Source organism: Pseudonaja textilis, chromosome Z (assembly GCF_049901715.1).
Source record: "Pseudonaja textilis isolate UNSWEBS1 chromosome Z, rPseTex1.2, whole genome shotgun sequence".
NCBI lineage: Eukaryota > Metazoa > Chordata > Lepidosauria > Squamata > Elapidae > Pseudonaja > Pseudonaja textilis.
This window is the reverse complement of record NC_142008.1, coordinates 117,797,048-117,818,700: the sequence shown is the minus strand read 5'-3', so window position 1 is coordinate 117,818,700 and position 21,653 is coordinate 117,797,048. Positions and strand designations below refer to the sequence as shown.

The 21,653-nt window shown below is 36.5% G+C and overlaps 2 protein-coding genes across 2 annotated transcripts; one reads left to right on the top strand and one right to left on the bottom strand.

Annotated features, from left to right (window-relative positions):
* The first annotated feature begins 3,933 nt into the window (after nucleotides 1-3,933).
* On the top strand, nucleotides 3,934-12,518 carry LOC113454273 (vomeronasal type-2 receptor 26-like). The gene is made up of 5 exons (XM_087916201.1): nucleotides 3,934-3,953; nucleotides 4,038-4,202; nucleotides 5,427-5,718; nucleotides 8,725-8,851; nucleotides 11,620-12,518. The coding sequence occupies exons 1-5, from the start codon at nucleotides 3,934-3,936 to the stop codon at nucleotides 12,516-12,518; spliced, it is 1,503 nt and encodes a 500-aa protein (XP_087772327.1).
* Nucleotides 12,519-12,590: 72 nt separating this feature from the next.
* LOC148124329 (vomeronasal type-2 receptor 26-like) lies at nucleotides 12,591-21,296 on the bottom strand. The gene is made up of 3 exons (XM_087916200.1): nucleotides 21,006-21,296; nucleotides 18,680-19,543; nucleotides 12,591-12,698 (listed from the first exon to the last, which is right to left on the bottom strand). Exons 1-3 carry the CDS (start codon nucleotides 21,294-21,296, stop codon nucleotides 12,591-12,593), a joined length of 1,263 nt encoding a protein of 420 aa, XP_087772326.1.
* Between the last annotated feature and the right edge of the window lie 357 nt (nucleotides 21,297-21,653).

Genomic DNA, 21,653 nt, shown 5'->3' with positions numbered 1-21,653 from the left:
TCCTGAAAAATTATTAGAAGGGTGTTAATACATCTAACTTAGCAATTTGCTTAGTGAGACAAGGTATGGAATTAAGATATATGTGGATTTCTTTTATCAAACCATTCCTTCCTTCATGAGAGGTTTTCCTTTTATTCCTCCCCTTCCTATTCACAGAGGTACATTTTCTCTTTCACTTCATTTTGTTAATTGTTCACTGTAGTCTCTTTTCAAATGCAATGGAATCACAATTCATCAAATCCAATAGTCCAGTACTTCAAATGGAAACTCTGGGACCATTCATTACATAGATTTATTATAGATAAAATTTACAGAGTAGGAATCTCATCTATAAAATAAGAAAAGATCAGAGTCTCCTTTATCTTTGAGTAAGAGTCACTCCCAAATTATGAGAATAGTCTGTAGTGAAGCAGATTGAAATTATTTCCACATCACATTAGAAGTTCTAATAACTTCTTCAGCTTCAACCACAATAATACATGGGCAAACAATCGATACAAACTCAAGGTAAACTGCTTCAAACTCGATTGCAGAAAATATGACTTCAGCAATAGAGTGGTCAATGCCTGGAGTGCTCTACCAGACTCCATTTTTACAGCCTCAAATCCTCACAGCTTCAATCTCAAACTGTCTATCATGGACTCCCCATTCTTTAGAAAATCAAAAATCCCTCCTCTGCACCCACCATTCCATCACATGGTCCAGTCAAACCTTGTCCCAACTGGAGACCTTCCTTCAAACACTCCCCTCCACATGCCAGGGAACATGGCCTTGATTTTATGTGAAAGAATGTTGTTGAGTCTAATCTTCTACCTCTCTATGAAATCCCCCCTTCCAAATTCACAGGTGCAAAATATGGCAGCCTCGAAACTCCCAAGTAAAATATGGCTTTCAGAGCTGACACTAAGATTAGAATAGGTGGCTTGGAATCAGCATGATTTATATCAGGTTTAATTTGCACCTAATTCTAAGGGCCATTCCTAGAAGGGGCTGCCACAAAGTAGATGGAGTCAAGCTATTCTCCAGAGCACCTAAAGGCAGGACAAGAAGCAATAGGTGGAAACTAATCAAGGAGAGAAGCAACTTAGAACTAAAGAGAACTTTCCTGATAGTTAGAACGATTAATCAGTGGAACAACTTGCCTCCATAAATTTTGAATGCTTTCAATACTGGAAGTTTTTAAAAAGATGTTGGATAACCATTTGTCTGAAATGGTGTAGGATTTCCTGCCTAGGCAGGGAGTTGGATTAGAAACCAAGGTTTCTTCCAACTCTGTTATTCTATTCTAAACAAATATGTATATTCTATATAGCAATAGCACTTAGACTTATATACTGCTTCACAGTGCTTTACAGCCCTCTCTTAGTGGTTTAGAGCTTAGTGGTTTAGAGCAGTGGTCACCAACTGGTGGGCTGAGAGAAAATTTTGGTGGGCCACAAAGAAATCTCACCCCCAGAGCACCCCCACAAAGCAATTAATCCAGGCTGTGCAGAAACACAAGGCTGCTCAGCCCACATGGCCCACAGGATCCTTTCCTGCCCACTCAATCCTTATCCAGAAAACTTGTCTGCTAAATTGCTATTTTTCCTTTTTCTAACCGTCATCTGTTCTGCTGTGCCAGCAGATTTAGATTAGCTAGGAAGTAAGAAATGTTTGGATTTCTTGCTTTCTTGCTAGTCTTTAGATCTTTGGCTCAGCACAGCCAAACCTCCCTTAGGACTGAAGGTTTGCTTGCAAGCAAACTCAGTGCAGACTCAGGGCAAGCAAATTTGAAAGACTGAGCTAGCCGATGGCAGATAGATAGATCACTGAATGATCCTGTGAGCAACTCAATCTGCCTGCTTTGCCTGATTTTGGGTAAAAGTTGCTCTTTTTTAATAAAAAAAAATTCAATATTTATATAAATATAATATTTACATACAAGCCATGCCTAGCAAGTCACATTACCACCAAGCCATACCCACAAATTAGGCCATGCCCACAGAACCGGTTAGTGGTCCCTGGGATCTAAAATTATGAGTTTGGTGGTCCCTGATGTCCAAAAGATTGGCAACCCCTGATTTAGAGAATTATCATATTGCCCCCAACAACCTGGGTTATCATTTTACCAACATCAAAAGGATGGAAGGTTGTGTCAACCTTGAGCCTGATAAGATTCAAACTGCCAAATTGCAGTCAGCTGAAATAGCTTGTAGCATTGCATCCTAAGCACTACGCTACCATGGCTGCCATGAACTAATATATATGAACCAATAGTAATACAGTTATAAAACTACAGTTATTCTACAGTATATTGAGAATTGGGGCTATTTGTACAAAGATAAGTTTTTATTTATCTGAAATGGATTTTTTTAAAAAATATATGTCTTAATGATCATGCAATTCAATCCATGGTGAATATTCACATAGGTATGTGAATTTAGTACTTAAGAATATTAATTTTTTTATCATAGGAGATAAAATAGGACATCCTATTTATAATAGAATATTTTTAAATGGGATCTCAGTGGATATTACAATTGTAACACTGTCAAAGTCTATTTCAGGTAGAAAATATTTATTCTTTAAAGGAGAAAAATCTTTGAGTTTTGGTTGTACAATTGGTACAGATAGCAAAGAAATCACACTTAGATTTATATACTGCTATACAATGTTTTTCAGTTCTCTCTAAGCAGTTTACATAGTCAGAATATTGCCCCAAACAATCTGGGTCCTCATTTTATCCACCTCAGAAAGATGGAAGGCTGAGCCAAACTTGAACCTGGTGAGATTAGAACTGCCAAATTACAGGCAGCCAGCAGGCAGCAGAAGTAATCTTCAGTACTGTACTCTGGCCATTGGGACACTGAGGGTCATGGTCGTGGATGAAGCAGATTATCTGGATCCTTTTCACTCAGGATTCTGTCCCAGGACAGAAATGATGTTGGTTGTACTTTTGAATGATCTCTGGCATTTGTGGAATCAGGGTTGTAAATCCCTTCTTGTCCTACTTGACTTCTTGGTGGCTTTCAGTACCATTGATCATGATATCCTTCTGGATCAGCTCAGAGAATGGGTGGTGTTGACATGGTGTTGTGCATGATATTTTCTTCCTTTTTTCAGGGTCAGTTACAGTAGATAGAGACAAAGGAGTAGACATTCTACAGCAGCTCTCCCATGGATCCCTTTAAAGCAAGTACCAAGTATCAGCTCCACTCAGAACAATTGCCTTTCCCTGATTACAGATCCCTTTCAGATAGATGTGGATCAGGTTCTGCAAACTAATTAATCTGTTGTGTTTTTCACAAGGAAGCCTTCAAATCACAAATGGAACAATGTTCCTATTTCCAAAAAGTTCTGGGGAGTGATATCATCATTCATTTTACTAAAGAAATTCACTTGTGTAAGTGTTATTGTGAACCTGCTTGAACACAAAAACATTTTTAGTTGAAAAGTGGAAATGACCAAAGTTTTAATGCTCAAAGTGTAGCTTTGTGATGAATTGAAGTTCGTCTCTGAACATTTCCAATTATTGCATCACAAAGAGAAAAGAAATAAGGAAATACTAAGGGAGAGAAAATTCTGAAGACATAACTCCCTACTGACATTATTTCAATGATAACAATTTTCTCCCCTTGTCAAAACTTCAAACAACTGAAAAAGACATTAGGAAAAGAAATAAATAAATAAATAAATATATATATATATATATATATATATATATATATATATATATATATATATATATATATATATATATATATATATATATATATATATAAAAAGGACTGTCCCATGGAGATTGCGGAGTAGAATAAAAGAACATACATGTCCTGTGAATTCAACTGCCCCAAATTAAGTTGTTTTGCTGGATCTCTACATTATCATACAAATCTTTTTGAGTATTATCAGTATAAGAAGAAGAATCAGGAATAAAAGCAATTTTAAGGCTTAATGAATGCAGACCAACATGGGTTAGCTTACTGATGGTGGAAGGTCTATAGTTAGAGAGCATTTGCTGGCCAAATGTCCTTTCTTTTCCTATTTGCACTTTTCAGAGTGAAGTCTCTACCATGTCATCCAGGTGAACCCATACCTGTTCCAAATGAATGGTACCAGGAAGGGGACCTTGTCATTGGTGGGATGGTATCCATGGCTAACTACCAATTTAATGAAGTTTCATTTCAGCAGCATCCTTCTCAGGACTATTTTGAAAGTCCAGAGTAAGTAATTCTGATCGTTCACATATGTGACAGCTCTAGACTGTTTCCTTTCATAATGAGAATACCTTCTAATAAAATATACTATAGTTTGGAATTTGGAATATTATTAATGCATTGTTTGTTTTTAATGTAACAAAAATTTAAAAACCATAGATCAGGGAACATAGTTTATGCTTGAAGGAAAATTCTGGTGGGAGTGGTTGGGTTACATAATACTAAACTTACCAGAAAAGTGAAAATAGATATCTTATAATAAGAGCCTTCTGTGATTTCATAAGTAGCATAGCAATGGTAAAGCAATTTTATTTTTCCTAAAGAGGAGTTCCTTTTACATAGCTGCATGAACCTTTGGAAAAAAATCAAATCAATTAATAAATAAAATTCAGAAAGTCAAAGGTTTATTAACTTTATGTAGATTTGAACAGGTACAGGACAGCAGATAATAAAAGAAGTGTGTTAAAAAAGATTCATTCAGCTACAGAGTCGTATCTACCATCTATACTATTAGATATAGATTTATAGATATTAGTATAGATAGTACACAATCTATACTATATTATAGTATCCTATCTATACTATTGGAATGTTGCTATCATGTCACTGTGGATGACATGATAGCCATGTTCCAATATTTGAGGGGCTGCCACAACCTATTTTCCAAAACAACAGAAGGCAAACCAAAAAAACAATGGATGTAAACTAATCAAGGAGAGAAACAATGTGAAACTAAGGAGAAATTTCCTTAATTAGAACAATTAATCGATAGAGTCAGTTGCTTTCAAATGTTGTGGATGCTCCAACACTGCAGGTTTTTAACAAGAGTATGGATAGCCACTTGTCTTGAACAGTATAGGGATCTACTATTTTAGAATGACTAGTAGACTTCCAACATCCCCTCCAACTCTGTATCGTGGTATTTTCATCAGTTTTCTGAATTTCTTCTCTAGCAGAACATTTTTCTCCATGCTTTCCCTTTAGATGTTTTTTCATTCCTCATTTTCCAGTCCATCCACTGTGGTTTCTTTTCATTTACCACCTATTGGCCCAGAATGCTGAGTCCCAGAAACATTTTCCTTTAGTTCAGTTCAGTAGAGATGGCAATAGTGTTGAAATAGCTGTTCTTCAATTGTGTTTGAATGTTGACCAAAGCACCTCCATGAGGTTACAGGAAAGTGGCTAAAATTAGAAATATTTAATGAGACCTATACATTATCCTGTTTTCAGCGTGCTAACAAAATTCTACCAGCATGTCCTTTCCTTGGTCTTTGCTGTGAAGGAGATCAATGAGAATCCAAAAATCTTGTCCAACGTCACTCTTGGCTTCCATATTCATGACAGCTACTACAATGCAATGATGACTTATCGGACCACTCTAGAGCTCCTGTTCAGGACACGGAAATTTGTCCCCAATTACAAGTGTGACACAAGGAAAAAATTATTTTCTGTCATTGGGGGACTCAGCTCTGAAACCTCATTGTATATTGCAGACCTTATACAGTTTTACAAGATTCCACAGGTAGGATCTTTGAGGACAGAGGCATGAATATTCCCTTCTTTCTTTTTCCAAATGAGGGCAATGAAAAAAAAGATTATACTCTGAATGTGACCATATGAGCCAAGAAATATAAGTATACAAATAGAAAAAGAGAAATTGATGATGATGATAATATATAATAAGTATTTATTTTCTATTAGCTCACATATGGGTCATTTGCCCCGAAGGATATTCATAGTGCTGCAATTCCCATCTATTACTCCATGGTTCCGAATGAGTCCTCACAATACATTGGGATGATCCGACTGCTTCAACGATTTGAATGGAGATAGGTTTGGCTCTTTGCTATTGATAATAGGCATGGAGAATATTTTCTGCAGACCATGGAGTCTCTTTTTTCCCAGCATGGAATCTGCTCTGCTTGTACACAAAGAATTCCCTATTTAACCCACTGGGACAATTTATCTGAAATGTTCCATATAGGGTTAAATATTTACAAGCACACAGCTGATGAGAAGATCAATACCTTTATCATCTGTGGAGAAACTTTGACAATCGCATGGATAATTAATACTATATTCACATTTGATCCTAGACATGAGCAGAGTTCTTTGGGAAAGGTATGGATCATGACTGCCCAGATGGATTATTTATTAACAGGAATGAATAAAAAATGGGATCGGCAGGGTTTAGATGGTGCTATATTTTTTACAATTCACTCCAAAGACATTCCCGGGTTCAAGGAATTCCTGAACTTCATAAAGCCTCCTTGGATTCAAGAAGATGGATTTTTTCCACTTTTCTGGGAACAAGTATTTGACTGTTCATTGTCAGCTGATACCTTGACCCTTCCAGACAGTGAAACTTGTACTGGAAATGAGAGGATGAAAGATATTCCTAGAGCTCTTTTTGAGCTGGAAGTGTCCGGGCACAGCTATAGTATCTATAATGCAGTCTATGTATTGGCTCAAGCTTTACATGGTGTTTCCTTACTTCGATCTAACCACAAGCATTTTTTGAGGCATAAATTATCAGAGTATGAAGATTCACAACCATGGCAGGTGATTTGTGTGCTACAAATACTTTGCACTAGATAATAGAAAAGAGTGCATGATGCAAGCAGGCAAGAAGCAAATATTAATGTCCATTGATCATATTTATCTTTTTTTGCATCTTTGTATTTATACAAATAATTTTTGTAGAGGTGGAGTTGGTTTGCTGGACTACAGTTAACAGGCAGATACCCAGGATGAAGAGAACACATTCCAGAAATTTGAGCAAGTGACACATAGCTTGGATATTGAAAAAAAAGATAGAAAGGAATTAGAGTAGCCATACTTTGAATGTCTCAGCATATATCTGTTAGGATGAGAATAGTAAGGCTTTAACCAGGAAAGATTCTGTCTATTGTGTGTAAGCAAGTAAAAAACTGAACTCAGCTGAATTTTTCTATGTTGTTGTTGCATTTAAGTTCACAGAGTATGTTTTGCATTTTATTCCCTGGACATGTCCAGGAGCAAGGATTAAATCTTGAATGAACTAAGACAGTGGTCCCCAACCTTTCTGGCTCCATGCAGTGGCAATGGAGGCAGCAGTGGCAGAAGGGGGAGATGGTTTTCTGTTCACAACCTAGATGCCATGCATGCGCAGATGAAGCTTTGTGAGCTCACCCATCACTTGACCATCCCAGTTCCCAACAGGTTATGTGCTAATACCAGTCCAGTCCATAGCTCAGGATTTGGAGACCCTGAACTAAATTTCTGGTTTTCGAGGTCTTTTGGCTATTCAGGAATTTCACCTGTTGATGAAGATAGTAAAGGAATGCTCCTTAGCTGTTGTTCAGTCCTTAACACATCCTTAACAACCTTATATCTATCAGAATAACATGAAATGAAAATAGATGGAAAGTGAGGAGCATGTTTGGAAATTGTTTCTTCAGTTTTTTATATGTCTCTTTCTGGGACCAAGGGGTTGTGCTAGTCTAGAATCCATTTTACCTTTTATTTGACCCTTCCTTAAATTGCAATATTGAATCCTTCTTATTACTGTATCCCCCACCCCACCCCCATGTTGTTGGCAGTTAACAGTTTCTCAAGAGGTTGAACAAATTGATTGTCTATGTTTTCAGAGTTTCTCTCTCAAAAGTATAGTGCAAGTATGACAAAATTACTCATACTTTTCTATTCTTTATTTTCCTTTTTTATTTGTCCCAATAATCTAGCTCCACCAATTTCTGAAAGGCATGAAATTCAATAATTCTCTTGGAGAAACCTTGACTTTTTATGATCAAAAGAAGATGGAGGGTGGATTTGATATTATAAATATAGCTGTCTTTCCCAATTCTACTTACCAGAGAGTAAAGGTTGGAACAGTGAACCCTGATGCTCTCAAAGGAAAGGAATTAGCCATAAATGTGGACATGATAGTTTGGCACAGATTGTTTAACCAGTTATGGATGCAAGGAGAGTTTGTATGATCATTGTAAGATGGGTTCATTTGTTTGGGATATTTAGTGTTTTTCTTCCAGGCAACTTATAAAAATCAAGAAGAATATTCTTTCAACTTTTACTGTTAAAAACTAAGACAAATATATATTTTTACATTATTTATTATACTTCCCCTAAAAATTGGAAAAAAACTGAAAGACAAACACATCCATTTAAGTGACTGTATTTCCTTGTTTGAGTGAAGATGCATTAGAGCTGGGATTTAAAGGGAATTTGATTCACTCATTTTTTTCGCATTGAATAAATTGAATTAATGAAATATTCCATATTGAAATCCTGATATGAATCTAATTGGGGAAAAAAAACACCTGGAAATTCAGATCAGATAAACTCACAAATTCAAATTAAAGGTAAAATTGAAAAGGACCTAACTGTTTTTAAATAAATTGAATTTTTGATCCTTTTGTACAGCCTTTTGTTAGGGTATTTCTTTTAATATAATAGAACATTTTATTTCCAGTATATTAACTTTTTTTTCTTCAAAACAATGCATGTTCTAACATTTAATATTTATAATTAGGTCATTCCTGTTTCTCTGTGCAATGATTATTGTCACCCTGGTTATCAGAAGAGGAAGAATGAAGGAAAAAAATTCTGCTGCTATGATTGTGTTCCATGTCCAAAAGGAAAAATCTCCAAGGAGATGGGTAAGCTAACACAATACTCTGTTGTTGTTGTTTTTTGTTATAGAAATGAAGTTGAAATTCCAGAAAAACTTCCAGAGAAATCAAGTACACCATAGAAGTACACTGAGTGTATCACTGAGTCTGTGTTCCTCCTACCTTCCCTGTCCTATTGCTTTTTTATTTTTCTTATAAGTACCCATCTACCTCATAAATATCTATCTCATACATTCAAAACTATATTTATTCTTATATCTGTATCTTGTAAGCGATTGACAAATCAAATAAGTACTAAAATACTAATACCTTCAGCTAATCTGTTGTTCCCACACCCACGAACCCCGCGAGGTGACCCAGTTGAAGGCCCAGTCTCAGGCATTTATGCCAGCGAGGTCACCGACGCCATCAAGGCCATGAAAAACGGTAAGGCAACAGGACCAGATGACATCCCTGTCGACTTCTGGAAAAAGGCACTACCGGGCTCAGCATTGTGGCTGTGCGAGCTGTTCAACAACATCATCTCCATGGGAAAAGTGCCACACGACTGGTACCGCAGCACCACTGTTCCGATCTGGAAGGGAAAGGGCAGCCCAGTGGACTGCTCCAACTACAGACCCGGTCAGGTTACTGTCACACACTATAAAGATCTTGAACGTGTCCTTGATAGCGCGTTTCGGGACATCGTCGACATCAGTCAACCAGGCCGGATTTATCAAGAACCGCGGCACCACCGATGCCATCTTCGGTGTGCGGATGCTGATGGAGGCTCACAGAGAGAAGAAAATCCTGCTCCACCGCCTTCCTGGACTTGGAAAAGGCCTTGACCCGAGTCCCGCATGCGATCTCATCTGGTACGCACTGCGAGATCACGGCGTGCCTGAGCTGCCTCGTACAATGGGTCCAACTCCTATACAGATGTCACAAAAGCCGTGTAAAGCGGCAGCTGGGATATCAGAGGAGTTTAATATCACCGTCATGCGACACCAGGGCTCTGCTCTCTCACCACTGCTGTTCATTCTGGTGATGGACACAATTACACACGACCTGTACACGCCCGCCCATGGACGTTGCTCTCTGACCCGATGATGTGTTCCTGGCTAACTGTGCAAGGCTGAACTCGAGCACCTAGTCCAACAGTGGCACGACCGCCTCCCGAGCAGTTCGGGCTCTGGCTGAACCCTAAAGAAGTCCGAATACCTGACCACTGACAATGAAATGATAGGCTCCATCCATGTGAACGGGCAGGAGCTACCGCGCCTCCACCTTCAAGTACCTGGGAACTATTCTTGGGGAAGAAGGCCTATATTACAAACTGAGGTGGCAGCCAGGATCAACGCAGCGTGGGGCAAATGGAAGTCCGCCACGGGCGTCCTCTGTGACAAGAAGATGCCGATGCGCCTGAAGGTGAAAATTTATAACTCTGTGGTGCGCCCCGTGGCCATATATGGCGCAGAGTGCTGGCCGGCGACCAAAGAAGTCGAAAGCAGACTCCAGGTAATGGAGATGCGCGAATGCTCCGATGGTCGGTAGGCCTCACCCTACTCGATCGCATCAGGAACGAAGAAGTGCGAGACGGTTCAACGTGCATTGCCCATCTCCACGGTCATGAGGCAGTCCTGCTACGATGGTTCGGCCACGTGATCCGCACCAAGGAAGAATCTATCATCAAATCTGCAATGAAGGTGACTGTCGGAGGAGCAAGACCGCGTGGTAGACCTAAGCAATGCTGGATGGACACGATCAAGGCCAATCTAGAGATCGCGAAGGCAGACCCGACATACGTAGTAGACAGAGAGGTGTGGAAGCAGTACTTAAGGACATTAGTGGACCTCGCCCGAGCGCGAGACAAACGCTGAAGAAAAAGAAGAAGAAGAAGAAGAATCTGTTGTTGTTGTTTTTTTGTTCAGGTTATACATTCATGTCATTTTACAGTGGTACATTAGTACTCAACATTAATTGGTTCAAGATAGAATGACAACCAAAAATGAAGGTCTAGGACAACTTGGCACGGCCATCTCAGTGCAGCCAACTCACTGTAGGACATGTTGCCTTGGCCAATTTGTTACATGACAATTCACCACAGGACAAGAATTACATTTATATCAAAGAAATTGTGAAATTGAGTCATTAAAAGAAAGGATGCAAAAGGAAGGAGAAAATGAAATGTGAATGACAAAAATAAATCACTTTTAATATTATTTAAATTGAATTGCTGAATTGTCAAAGAATGAGTTGTCCCACAATGAGTATGGCATGGCAAGTTAACACACCATGAATTTGCCATAGTGAGTTGGCCACACTCACTTGACCATGGCAAGTTGGGTACAGAGAGTTGGCTGCACCAAATTCTCCCATTCTATAAAAACCATGAGTACCAAACAATTTTCCCCATAATGAATAATGTAGTGAGTCACAATGCAGATAAAACAGACTAATTCCAGATTGTGTGTTGAGTACCTAACAAACAATGAGTACTGGGACAAACTCTTCCTGTCAAAATGACAAATTCAAAGAGTTTCCACGCAGTTGAGTACCAAAGTATCACAATATTTGTAAGTGGAACAAGTCAATGAAAAAGTTCATTGAAAATTATATGATTCTAAGCATGGCATTAATTCTCTGTCTCATGAATCTATATTGACTTGTTTTTTAGACATTCTAACTTTCAGTGCGAAAAAAAATTGTGAATTTTTTTTTGCTTGTCTTATAAAGAATCTTTAGGATTCAGTTTAGTCACTGTTGCTATTTTATTTTTCCTGATTACAACGTGTCTCTCTCCCCCCCAATTTCAGATATGGTAGCTTGTGTCCAATGTCCAGAAGATCAGTATGCAAATCAAGAAAAAAATGGATGTCTCCTGAAAAGGATAAACTTTCTGTCTTATGAAGAACCTTTAGGGTATAATTTAGCTTGTCTTGCTGCTTTTTCCTCCCTCACCACAACATGGATGCTGGGAAATTTTATTAAGCACAAAGACAGTCCAATTGTCAAAGCCAACAACCGGGATCTCACCTACATTCTCCTCATCTCTCTTCTGTTCTGCTTCCTCTGTCCTTTGCTCTTTATTGGACAACCTGGGAGAATCACCTGTCTCGTCAGACAGCCTGCATTTGGCCTCACTTTCTCACTGTCCATCTCTTGTGTGTTGGCCAAAACCATCCTTGTTTCTCTTGCCTTCAAGGCCACCAAGCCAGGATCTCGGATGAGGACATGGGTGGGGAAAAGACTGGCTGTTTCTATTGTCCTTCTCTGCTCTCTACTCCAAGCAAGCATCTGTATTGTTTGGTTATCTACCTCTCCCCCATTCCCAGAATTAGACATGCGTTCAACAACTGAAGAAATGGTTCTACAATGCAATGAAGGGTCAGTTGTTATGTTTTACTGTGTCCTGAGCTATATGGCCCTCCTTTCACTTGCCAGCTTCATTGTGGCTTTCCAGGCTCGTAAACTGCCTGACAGTTTTAATGAAGCCAAGTTCATCACCTTCAGCATGTTGGCTTTCTGCAGTGTGTGGACCTCCTTTGTACCGACATACCTGAGCACCAGAGGAAAAGCCATGGTGGCTGTGGAGATCTTCTCTATCTTGTGCTCTAGTGGTGTGCTCCTGGGATGCATCTTTTTTCCTAAATGTTACATTATGGTTTTGAGGCCTGATTTAAATAACAGGGAACAACTGATAAGATTTGTTTAAAAACTTTTTTCTTTTTTTCTTTTTTATTATGTTTTTAAGTTGAGAGGAGAAACATCAAAATTCAAAAGATATTTAATTTATTCCAATAGCTGTAATTTTACCATTCTGATTTACTTGGAAATCTGGATTTTGGGAAATCTTTTTCCCTGTCCCAAGAACTTCCAAAGCAGGCTCATAGAACTTAATGAGAGAATATGTTTTGAAGAAAACTAGAGACCAGCTAATCTCAAGTCAATCAATGAAAGTTTTCTAACCATCCATATAAATTGTCTGAAATGACACAATTACATTTAAAGAAGTATCAAATTTAAATGTAAGTACAGAGGTAACTCTAAAGACATGAAGGCCAAACCTATTAACTATTTTCTTTTTTTAAAAGTAAACATCTAAGAACTGCAGTGGGAACTCCAGTGTGAATAAGATCATGTAAAGACAATAAATGCATTCCTTTTACAACCAAGGAAGATGGATAAGAATGCCATTTCCCCTTTTCTGCTCTGAGTTTGTTCTTTTCACTTATTATGTTGCAGTTATTAGTTACTCTAAGAAAACACACAGTTTAATAATAAACTAAATAAAAATATTTATCACCCTGAATAATTATTAAAAGATGTTACCATATCTAGTGTAATTTTGCAGTGTGCTTTGTGAGTCAGGACAAGATATGAAACCAAGTCATATATGCAGATTTATTATGAAATTCATCCTTTCTTCAAGAGAGATGTTCCTTAGTTCCTCGTATTTCTGTTCACAGGACTACATGTTCTCCATAATTTCCTTTAATTAGTAGTTCTCTGTAGTCTCTTTTAATATACAATTGAATAACAATTCATCAGATCCAATAGTCCCATACTTCATATGGAAACTGTGAAGCATTACACAGATTTATTATAGGTAAAAACTTACAGAATGGGAATCATTACCTATAAAATAAGAGAAGATCAGATTTCACTTTATCTCCGATAGAATCACTCCCACACTATGATTATATTCTGTAGTGTAGCAGTTTGTACCTTAAACCCATGACTGAAATTGTTTCCACATCATGTCTTTCCACATTACACCAGAAGTTCTGAGTACTTCATCACTGGAGGCTGTTGAGAACAAACTGGACAGATATAGTTTCAGATCTCCTGCTTGAGCAGAGGACTGGATTAGAAGATATCCAAAGTCCCTTCCAACATTATTATTCTGTATTTCTTTTTGCCACTTCTACTGTAAATTAAAAAAAAAAACACTTTGAAATTTAGAAAAACCAAAAGAGGCAAGAATTTTAAATTCATTCAGTTTATATTCCATCCAAGTAGGCTTTTAAATTTTATTTATATTGTTTTGTGATTTTGGAAATGATCTAAAGGTTGAGGCTGAAGAACTAATACATTCCCCAAATTTACACTGTTTACAAGTAACCAAATTAAAAGTTCTGGTTTTCAAATTCGATTTTTTTTTTATAAAATACAAAGGAAAATAGAAACAAACAAGAAGTAAATAAAACAAAACTGAAAAAGAAACAAAAATATGTATTCCATATATGAGCCAATAGTAATACAGTTATAAAAACTTTACATGAATATTCTGCAGTGTATTGAAAATTGGGGAAATTTGCACAAACTTAGTTTTTTCAGCTTATCTGAAATGGAAAATTTATTTTTTAAAAATTAATGTCTTAATTACCATGCAATTCATTTCATGGTATATATTCACATAAGTATGTGAATTTAGTACTTATGAATATTAAAAATTCTATCACAGGGGAACACAGTAAAATGGGATCTCAATGGATAAGACAACTGTAAACACTCGTAAGTTGTTGCTCTTTCAAAGAGAAAAACCTTTGAGCTTGGATTGTATGACTGGTTCAAATGGCCATGGATGAAGCAGATTATCTGGATCTTTTTCACTCAAGATTCTGGCCCAGATATGGGATGGAAACTATATTGGTTGCACTTTTGGATTATATCTGGCATTGGTGGAATGGCGGTTGGGCACCCCTCTTGCCCTATTTGACCTCTTGGTGGTATTCAGTACCATTGATCATTATGTCTTTCTGGATCAGCTCAGAGAATTGATGGTGGGTGACATGGGGTTTGCAGGTTTTCCTCCTTTCTTCAGTGTCAATTATAGTAGATAGAGATAACGGAATAGATATCCTTTCCAAATGGAGGGATGTTCAGCAGATCTCCCATGGATATACAATGAGATTCTTAAAAGTAAGTAACAGGTAAGAGTATCAGGCCTTAATAAATCACCAGCCTCAAGGCATTAGAAGATGAGTATAAAGGACTTGAAAAGAGCTACAGAAAATGCCACAGAAAAAGGACATTAAGTTAAAAATGGATATAACCAAACATAAAATGGGTCTAAGAGAAAAGGAAGAAGAACTAGCACAGATAATTAGAGGTGCTAAACAGAACTACTTTGAAGATGTGAATAAACCAGGCAGATGGTTAGCATATAAATTGAGAAAGGAGAAAGAATCAAGGAAAATATTGTAATTAACAGATGACCAAGGCCAAGTTTGCTATGGTAGTAAAAAAGAAGAAGGAAATCATTTGAGACTATTATGGGAAACTATACACACAAGAGAATATTGATGAGGAAAGAGTTAAAAAGTAAATTTACAGAATGCTAATTTACCCCATATACCTAAAGAGATTGAAACAATGTTAGAAAACAATATAACGGTGATGGAGTTAACTGAAGCACTTAAGGAGAAAAATAATGGAAAGGCACCAGGACCAGATGGACTTCCGGCAGAATTTTACAAAACATTTCAAGAATCATTGAACTTTCCATTGCTAGAAGTTATGAATGAAGTTATGTTAAAGAAGAGGATACCTAAATCATGGTCAGAAGCGTATATCACACTTGTTCCAAAAGAGGACACAAATCCATTACAAATCAAGAACTATAGACCTATTTCCCTGCTAAACACAGATTATAAAATCTTTGCTTCAATATTGGCAGAAAGACTTAAAAATATTTAAATAATTTTATCCTTCCTGATCAAAATGGATTTCTGCCAGAGAGACAAATTAAAGACAATATGAGAGTAATCTTGGACACTTTGGAATACTACGAGGCACATCCTGAAAAACAAATGGCTCTGATATTTCTGGATGCACAGAAGGCATTTGATAATGTGAATTGGCGATTCATGTTATTACTGTTGGAACAGATGGGCTTTGCTAGAAAATTTATTCAAGCAATAGAAGCTATATATCATAAGCAGACGGCAAAGGTAATGATAGAGGAGAACTGACAGATTCTATCGACATAAGAAAAGAAACAAGACAAGGGTGCCCACTATCACCTCTGCTGTTTGTGTTAACTTTGGAAGTGCTAAATAAAAATATTAGAGATGAAAAGAATATAAAAGGGATGAAAATTAAAAAGGAAGAATTTAAGTTGCAAGCATTTGCAGATGACCTGGTTTTTATCCTAGAAGACCCATTAGAAACAGCATCAAAATTGACAGAAAAGATAGAGACATATGGAAAGGTGGCTGGTTTGAAAATAAGTAAAGATAAGACAAAGATCTTGACAAAGAATATGCTATCAAGACAAAAGGAAGAACTGGCAGACCTATTGAAAATTCAGGTCACGAATAAGATCAAGTACTTGGGGATATACTTGACAGCAAGGTGCAGTACACTACAAGAGAATAATTATATCAAACTTAAACAGCAGATAAGCCCTAGATTTGGCAAAATGGGAAAATTTACAACTGTCATTAATAGGGAGAATATCAACAATCAAGATGAATATATTACCCAGAATTTTATGTTTGTTTGAAACAATTCCAATTAGGCTGGGAAAAGACTACTTTGAAGATTTAAATAAAATTGTGTTGAAATATATATGGCAAGGTAAGAAAGCGAGAATAAAGTTAAAACTTTTGCAAGATGCTAGAATAAGAGCAGGATTTGCCTTGCCTATTTGGGAGTTGTATTACCAAGCTACAAATCTGATGTGGGTTAAGTAATGGATAACATTAAGAAATACTAGTTTGTTGACATTAGAAGAACATGATCTGTTGTTGAGGTGGCATGCTTTTTTATGGTATAAAGGAACTAAAACACAGGGGTACTTTAGAAGACATATATCGGAGTCTCTGTGATTAAACTGGGAGAAGATTAAAAGACAATGTTATTTGAAAATTCCAGTCTGGCTATCGACTATTGAAGCATTTTCTTATCCTATAATATACAAAAAGGAACAAACAGTTAGATATGGGGAATTATTGAATAAAAAGGGTGAACTTAAATCTATACAAAAACTAGAGGAACAAGGTATAAAGATAAATTGGTTTTCATATGCGCAAATACATTCAAGGTATGATAAAGATTATAAAACAGAAGGTTTCTATGATAAACCGAATGACTTAGATAAGATTTTGACAGGTACTGATGAAAAGGTGATTTAAAAATTGTATGGATATTTATTAGAAATTAAACTAGAAGAAGAATAAGTTAACAAAACTATGCTTGCTTGGGGGAAGAATTTTGGATATGGGATTAATCTAGAGAAATGGCAAAAATTGTGGTCTCAAAATTATAAAATGACAATGTCAACAGCATATAAAGAAAATTTGGATAAGATGTTTTACAGGTGGCATTTTCCCCCGACAAGAATAGCAAGAATGTTCAAGAATAAATCCAAAAAATGTTGGAAATGTCATCAGACACTTGGCTCATATTACCATATATGGTGGACTTGTGCGGATGCTAAGAAATATTGGATTAAAATCCACACGTGGTTGGAAAAAAATGACAAAAAAGCATATAGATTTCAAACCAGAGATATTTTTATTGGGAATTTTACCTGAAATATATAGTAAAGCCTTGAAATACCTGATTGTAAATGTATTAACAGTGGCTAGGATTGTATTTGCTAAAAACTGGAAAAATGAGAAAATACCATCACAGGAGGAAATCATTAAGAAAATATTGGAATGTGCCGAAATGAGTAGATTGACATTTGAAATTAGAGAACAAGATGATAAACAATTTTATAAAATTTGGGATCTATTCTATCAATGGTTAGACAATAAAATATAGTAATGAAATATGTAGACTTTTAGAAAATAATAAATATATAAAGATGTATTCTTTTCTTATTATATCTACAAAATGATTCTAGGATAGATCTGGGATAATAATATGAATTGTCATAAAACTAATTAAGCAAAATATGATTATTTTGTAAAATATGAATGAATAAAAGTATAGTCAAATGATTGATTAATAATGATATTAATGTATTTAATATTTGATTGAAAATACGAGATTATATACAATGTAATTATAATTGAAGACTATGAAATGGAAGTAAAAAACAATTTGTAAACCAACTGGCACACCGTATGTACGTATATGGAAGATGACTTGATGTTTTTATGTTTTGTTTGTTTATGTTTGTTTTAAAAACCAATATTTTTTTAAAGAAAATACTGTCATTGTTGCCTGATACAGGGAGAATGTCATTTAGTTTTAATCCTATTTATTTTATGTATTTTGTACACATGCTATATTCCTATGAACTATTGTATACCTATTGTACTAGCTCAGTGTTGAATTTTATGTGTTCATAATTTGAAGGTGCATCTGACACAAAAAAAAGCCTCTGAACAAAGGATACAATACACAACCAATACATTATTAATATAAAAATTAAGACTGTAAATCTAAATTCACTATTTATATCTTACTGCAGGTTTCTATAGGAATAAATTATTTTCAGCTCCTATGGAGATCACCTCATCCTTGATATGGATAACTAGAAGTGACATGATAGCAGTGTGCTACTATTTGAGAGGCTGCCACAAAGAAAAATGGGTCAACCTATTCTCCACACCACTTGAAGGCAAAACAAGCAATGGATGAAAGCTAATCAAGAACAGAAGCAACCTAGAACTAAGGAGAAATTGCCTGACAATAAGAACAATCAACCAGTGGAACAGCTCGCATTCAGAAATTGTGGGTGCTCCAACACTAGAGGCTTTTAAGAAGGGACTTGACAACCATTGGTCTAAAATGGTATAGGGTTTCCTGCTTGAGCAGGAGTTGGATTACAAGATCTCCAAGGACTCTTTCAACTCTGTTATTCTGTTATTCTGATATCTTAGTACCACTTAATTAACCCGATAGAAGAAAAAATACCTGCCAGGGCTTCAGTTTCTGAAGATCCATGTTTGGATCTTGGAGATCCATGTTTGTTTTCCTTTTCAACTGAGATGAATAGATTTTATGTAGAGCATGTGCCACAGCATAGATGGCATTATAAATACTGTAGCTATGAGCAGCCATGGCCATCTCAAAAAAAGAACCTGGAAGACTCTCTAGCTTTTCCTCTCCAGTACATGTCTTCCTGACCTTTAATGTTCCAGTGGAATTTGGGAAAAGACACCCAAATGCTTGTTCCCAAAATTCCTTGAGAAAAAGACCTCCTTGTGTCCTATATGACTGAAACCTCTGAAGAAATGTATGGAATCCCTGAACTTCATTGGACTGAAATGTCAAAGAAATGGCTCCTCCAAACTTCTGCAAACGCCAGCCTTGCTGGAAGCTCATTAATGCAAAATCGATCTGAGCAGTCGTGACCCACACTTTCCCACCAGGAATAAATTCTTCAGGTAGATTGCTGTCTGTTTCTATCATTAAGGTCAACCAAATAAATGAACTTGTTTCTCCATAGACAATAAAAACATTGGCTTTTCCTTGCATCATGTGTTGGTTGTATTTCTCAGCTGTCTCCAATGCGTCTCCATACTCGTAAGTAATAGCTTGTTTTGGAGTTCTTTCAATGAAAGCTGAACAGATCCCATTCTTGGAAAACAAGAACTGCAGGCTTTGCAGGAAAAGTGTTCCACTGTTATCATCTACAATGAAGAGGCCAACCCAAGACCATCCAAAATGTTGCAGCATGTGGATCATCCCCAAACCTTGATGGGCTTCATTAGGGACAATACGGTAAAAGGAAGGAGTTTTATACTTCTTCTCTGGGACAAAAGAGCCGTAGGTAATCTAAAAAAAAGCAAAGAAATAAAAATAGACAAGTCAATGACAAAAAAGAGAAAGTCAATGGACAGAAATCTGAATTTAGTAAAGGTAAAAAGTGACCCCTAGTTATTTCCCATAATCAGAGAACTAACTTTCTTATCACTAGTTTTGAGGTATGTTTGATTCCCTGTACCTAACATGTTGAATTTTTAATGTTTAATTTTATACACACTTTCTCCCCTTATCACTTAATGACTAAATACTGTACTCATTGATTTTCAATATCCTGAGAGACAAACTTATATGTGAAATGAATATTTATATACTTCACTGACCTTAGGAAATTAGCAGAATGATCTCTATCAGCTTCCTTCATATACAAAGTATGATTTAGTTTTTCATAATACACATTTTATTATATTAGTTAGATCTCTTTCCATGAGTCTAATATATTCTCTTTCCAAATATGTTGAGTTTACAGTGCTGATTTCTATGGTGCTGATTGATCTGAACAGTTTATTGTTTTCTTTTTACTGTATCACTGAGATACAGAATATATTTTTTTTTCTCCTTTCCATTCCTGTTACTGAACGTGTGGGAGGAAATATACAGACAACAGAATAACAGAGTTGGAAAGGACATAGGAGGTCTTCTAGTGAAACCGCCCTGCTCAAGCAGAAAACCCTACATATTTCAGACAAAGGACTATCCAATTTCTTCTTCAAAGCCTCCAATAACCTTCTTTTCATAGAATAAATGTGAGCTCAGGTGAGCTTCTTGTTTTTGGCACTCTACATATTTTCCCCAATATCAGGCACTTGCCTGCCCATTGATCAAATCTGACTAGTATTAATACAGAAGACAAAGCTCTATTAAGATAATCCTGGAGACCCAGAGAAATATCCTCATATTACTGTCAGGCTGCATAAGAGACTATATTACTGATGCAGATGTAACTTCAGGTACACTAAACAGAGTAGAGGAAAAACACATTTTTGACTCCTCTGGTGCAATCAAAGAAAATACATTGTAAATAAAGCTGAAGAGAAGACATGAGAGAGACTGGGAAAAGCACAAAAGAATGAAACTGACAGTGGAAATGACCCATATGGAAGCCCAACCAGAAAATGATTTTGTGCTTCCATATGTTCACACAACAATTTTGTAGTTGATCATAGCTGAGAAGGCAACAGATGAAGCAGTAGGGCAACTTGAAATGTTAAACACTTTAGAATCTTTAAAATGCTATTGAAGGAGATGAAATAACTACTGGGCTGTTTAGAAGTGAGTGTGGTAATTAATTACTTTTTTCATTTGGATATGTCCTCATAATTCTGCCACAACAATTTTGGGAATGCTAAGAGAAAGAGGAAACAGGAGGCATGGGAAAATGCCCTACTGACTTTGAAATGTTTTGAGGCAACCTTAGCGGAGTCTTCATTTCAACCCTGAGCTGCAAATATTATCCTTTATTGAAATCTGTTACCTGTGGAATTTTGTAGAGGCTTAAGATATCTGCCATGCCCATGGAAACATCATAACCAATCCCCCCAACGACAGCTATGAGATTTTTCTCCATCCCACATTGGAAGTTGGGAACAAACTGGTCAGCTTTGGAGAGCAGATCTAAGATATTGCGATAGACCGTTCTTGCATCATAATAGCTGTCATAAATATGAAATCCAAGGGTGGTATTGGGCAAAAGGTGGTTATCCTTATTGATCTCATTTACAGCGAACACCAAGGCCATCAGATGCTGGTAGAATTTGGTGATCATTCTACATGTCAACACAGAAATATATTGCAGTTTTGGTAATGTTCATCTTTGTACTACACAAAACTAATGCTTGTTTTATTAAACTCTCTTTCAGTCCAACTTTACATTTCCACTCTAAAATAGAATTAAAAAAATGCCGCCCAATTTTATGCCTTACAGTTCTTTCTACCTCAGAAAACTCACCTTATTTTACGTTCATGTAATCGTGTAATCTATGTTGTATTTATTGTAATATGCTTCTTTCAAAATGTTTGAAGCAGAATAATAAGCCAGTTTGTTATGACATAGAAACCATAAGTATACATGCAAACTAATATTACACAATCAAAATTCTGGAAAGGATGAAAACAGGCCCCT

Coding starts and splice junctions, on each gene's coding strand:
- LOC113454273 (XM_087916201.1), top strand. CDS start 3,934: ATGAATGCAGACCAACATGG. Junction 3,954..4,037: donor ATGAATGCAGACCAACATGG/GTTAGCTTACTG, acceptor TGCACTTTTCAG/AGTGAAGTCTCTACCATGTC. Junction 4,203..5,426: donor GACTATTTTGAAAGTCCAGA/GTAAGTAATTCT, acceptor TCCTGTTTTCAG/CGTGCTAACAAAATTCTACC.
- LOC148124329 (XM_087916200.1), bottom strand. CDS start 21,296: ATGATCACCAAATTCTACCAGCATCTGATGGCCTTGGTGTTCGCTGTA. Junction 19,544..21,005: donor GCCTCTACAAAATTCCACAG/GTAACAGATTTC, acceptor GCTTTTTTTTAG/ATTACCTACGGCTCTTTTGT. Junction 12,699..18,679: donor AGAAACTGAAGCCCTGGCAG/GTATTTTTTCTT, acceptor TCTCTCATTAAG/TTCTATGAGCCTGCTTTGGA.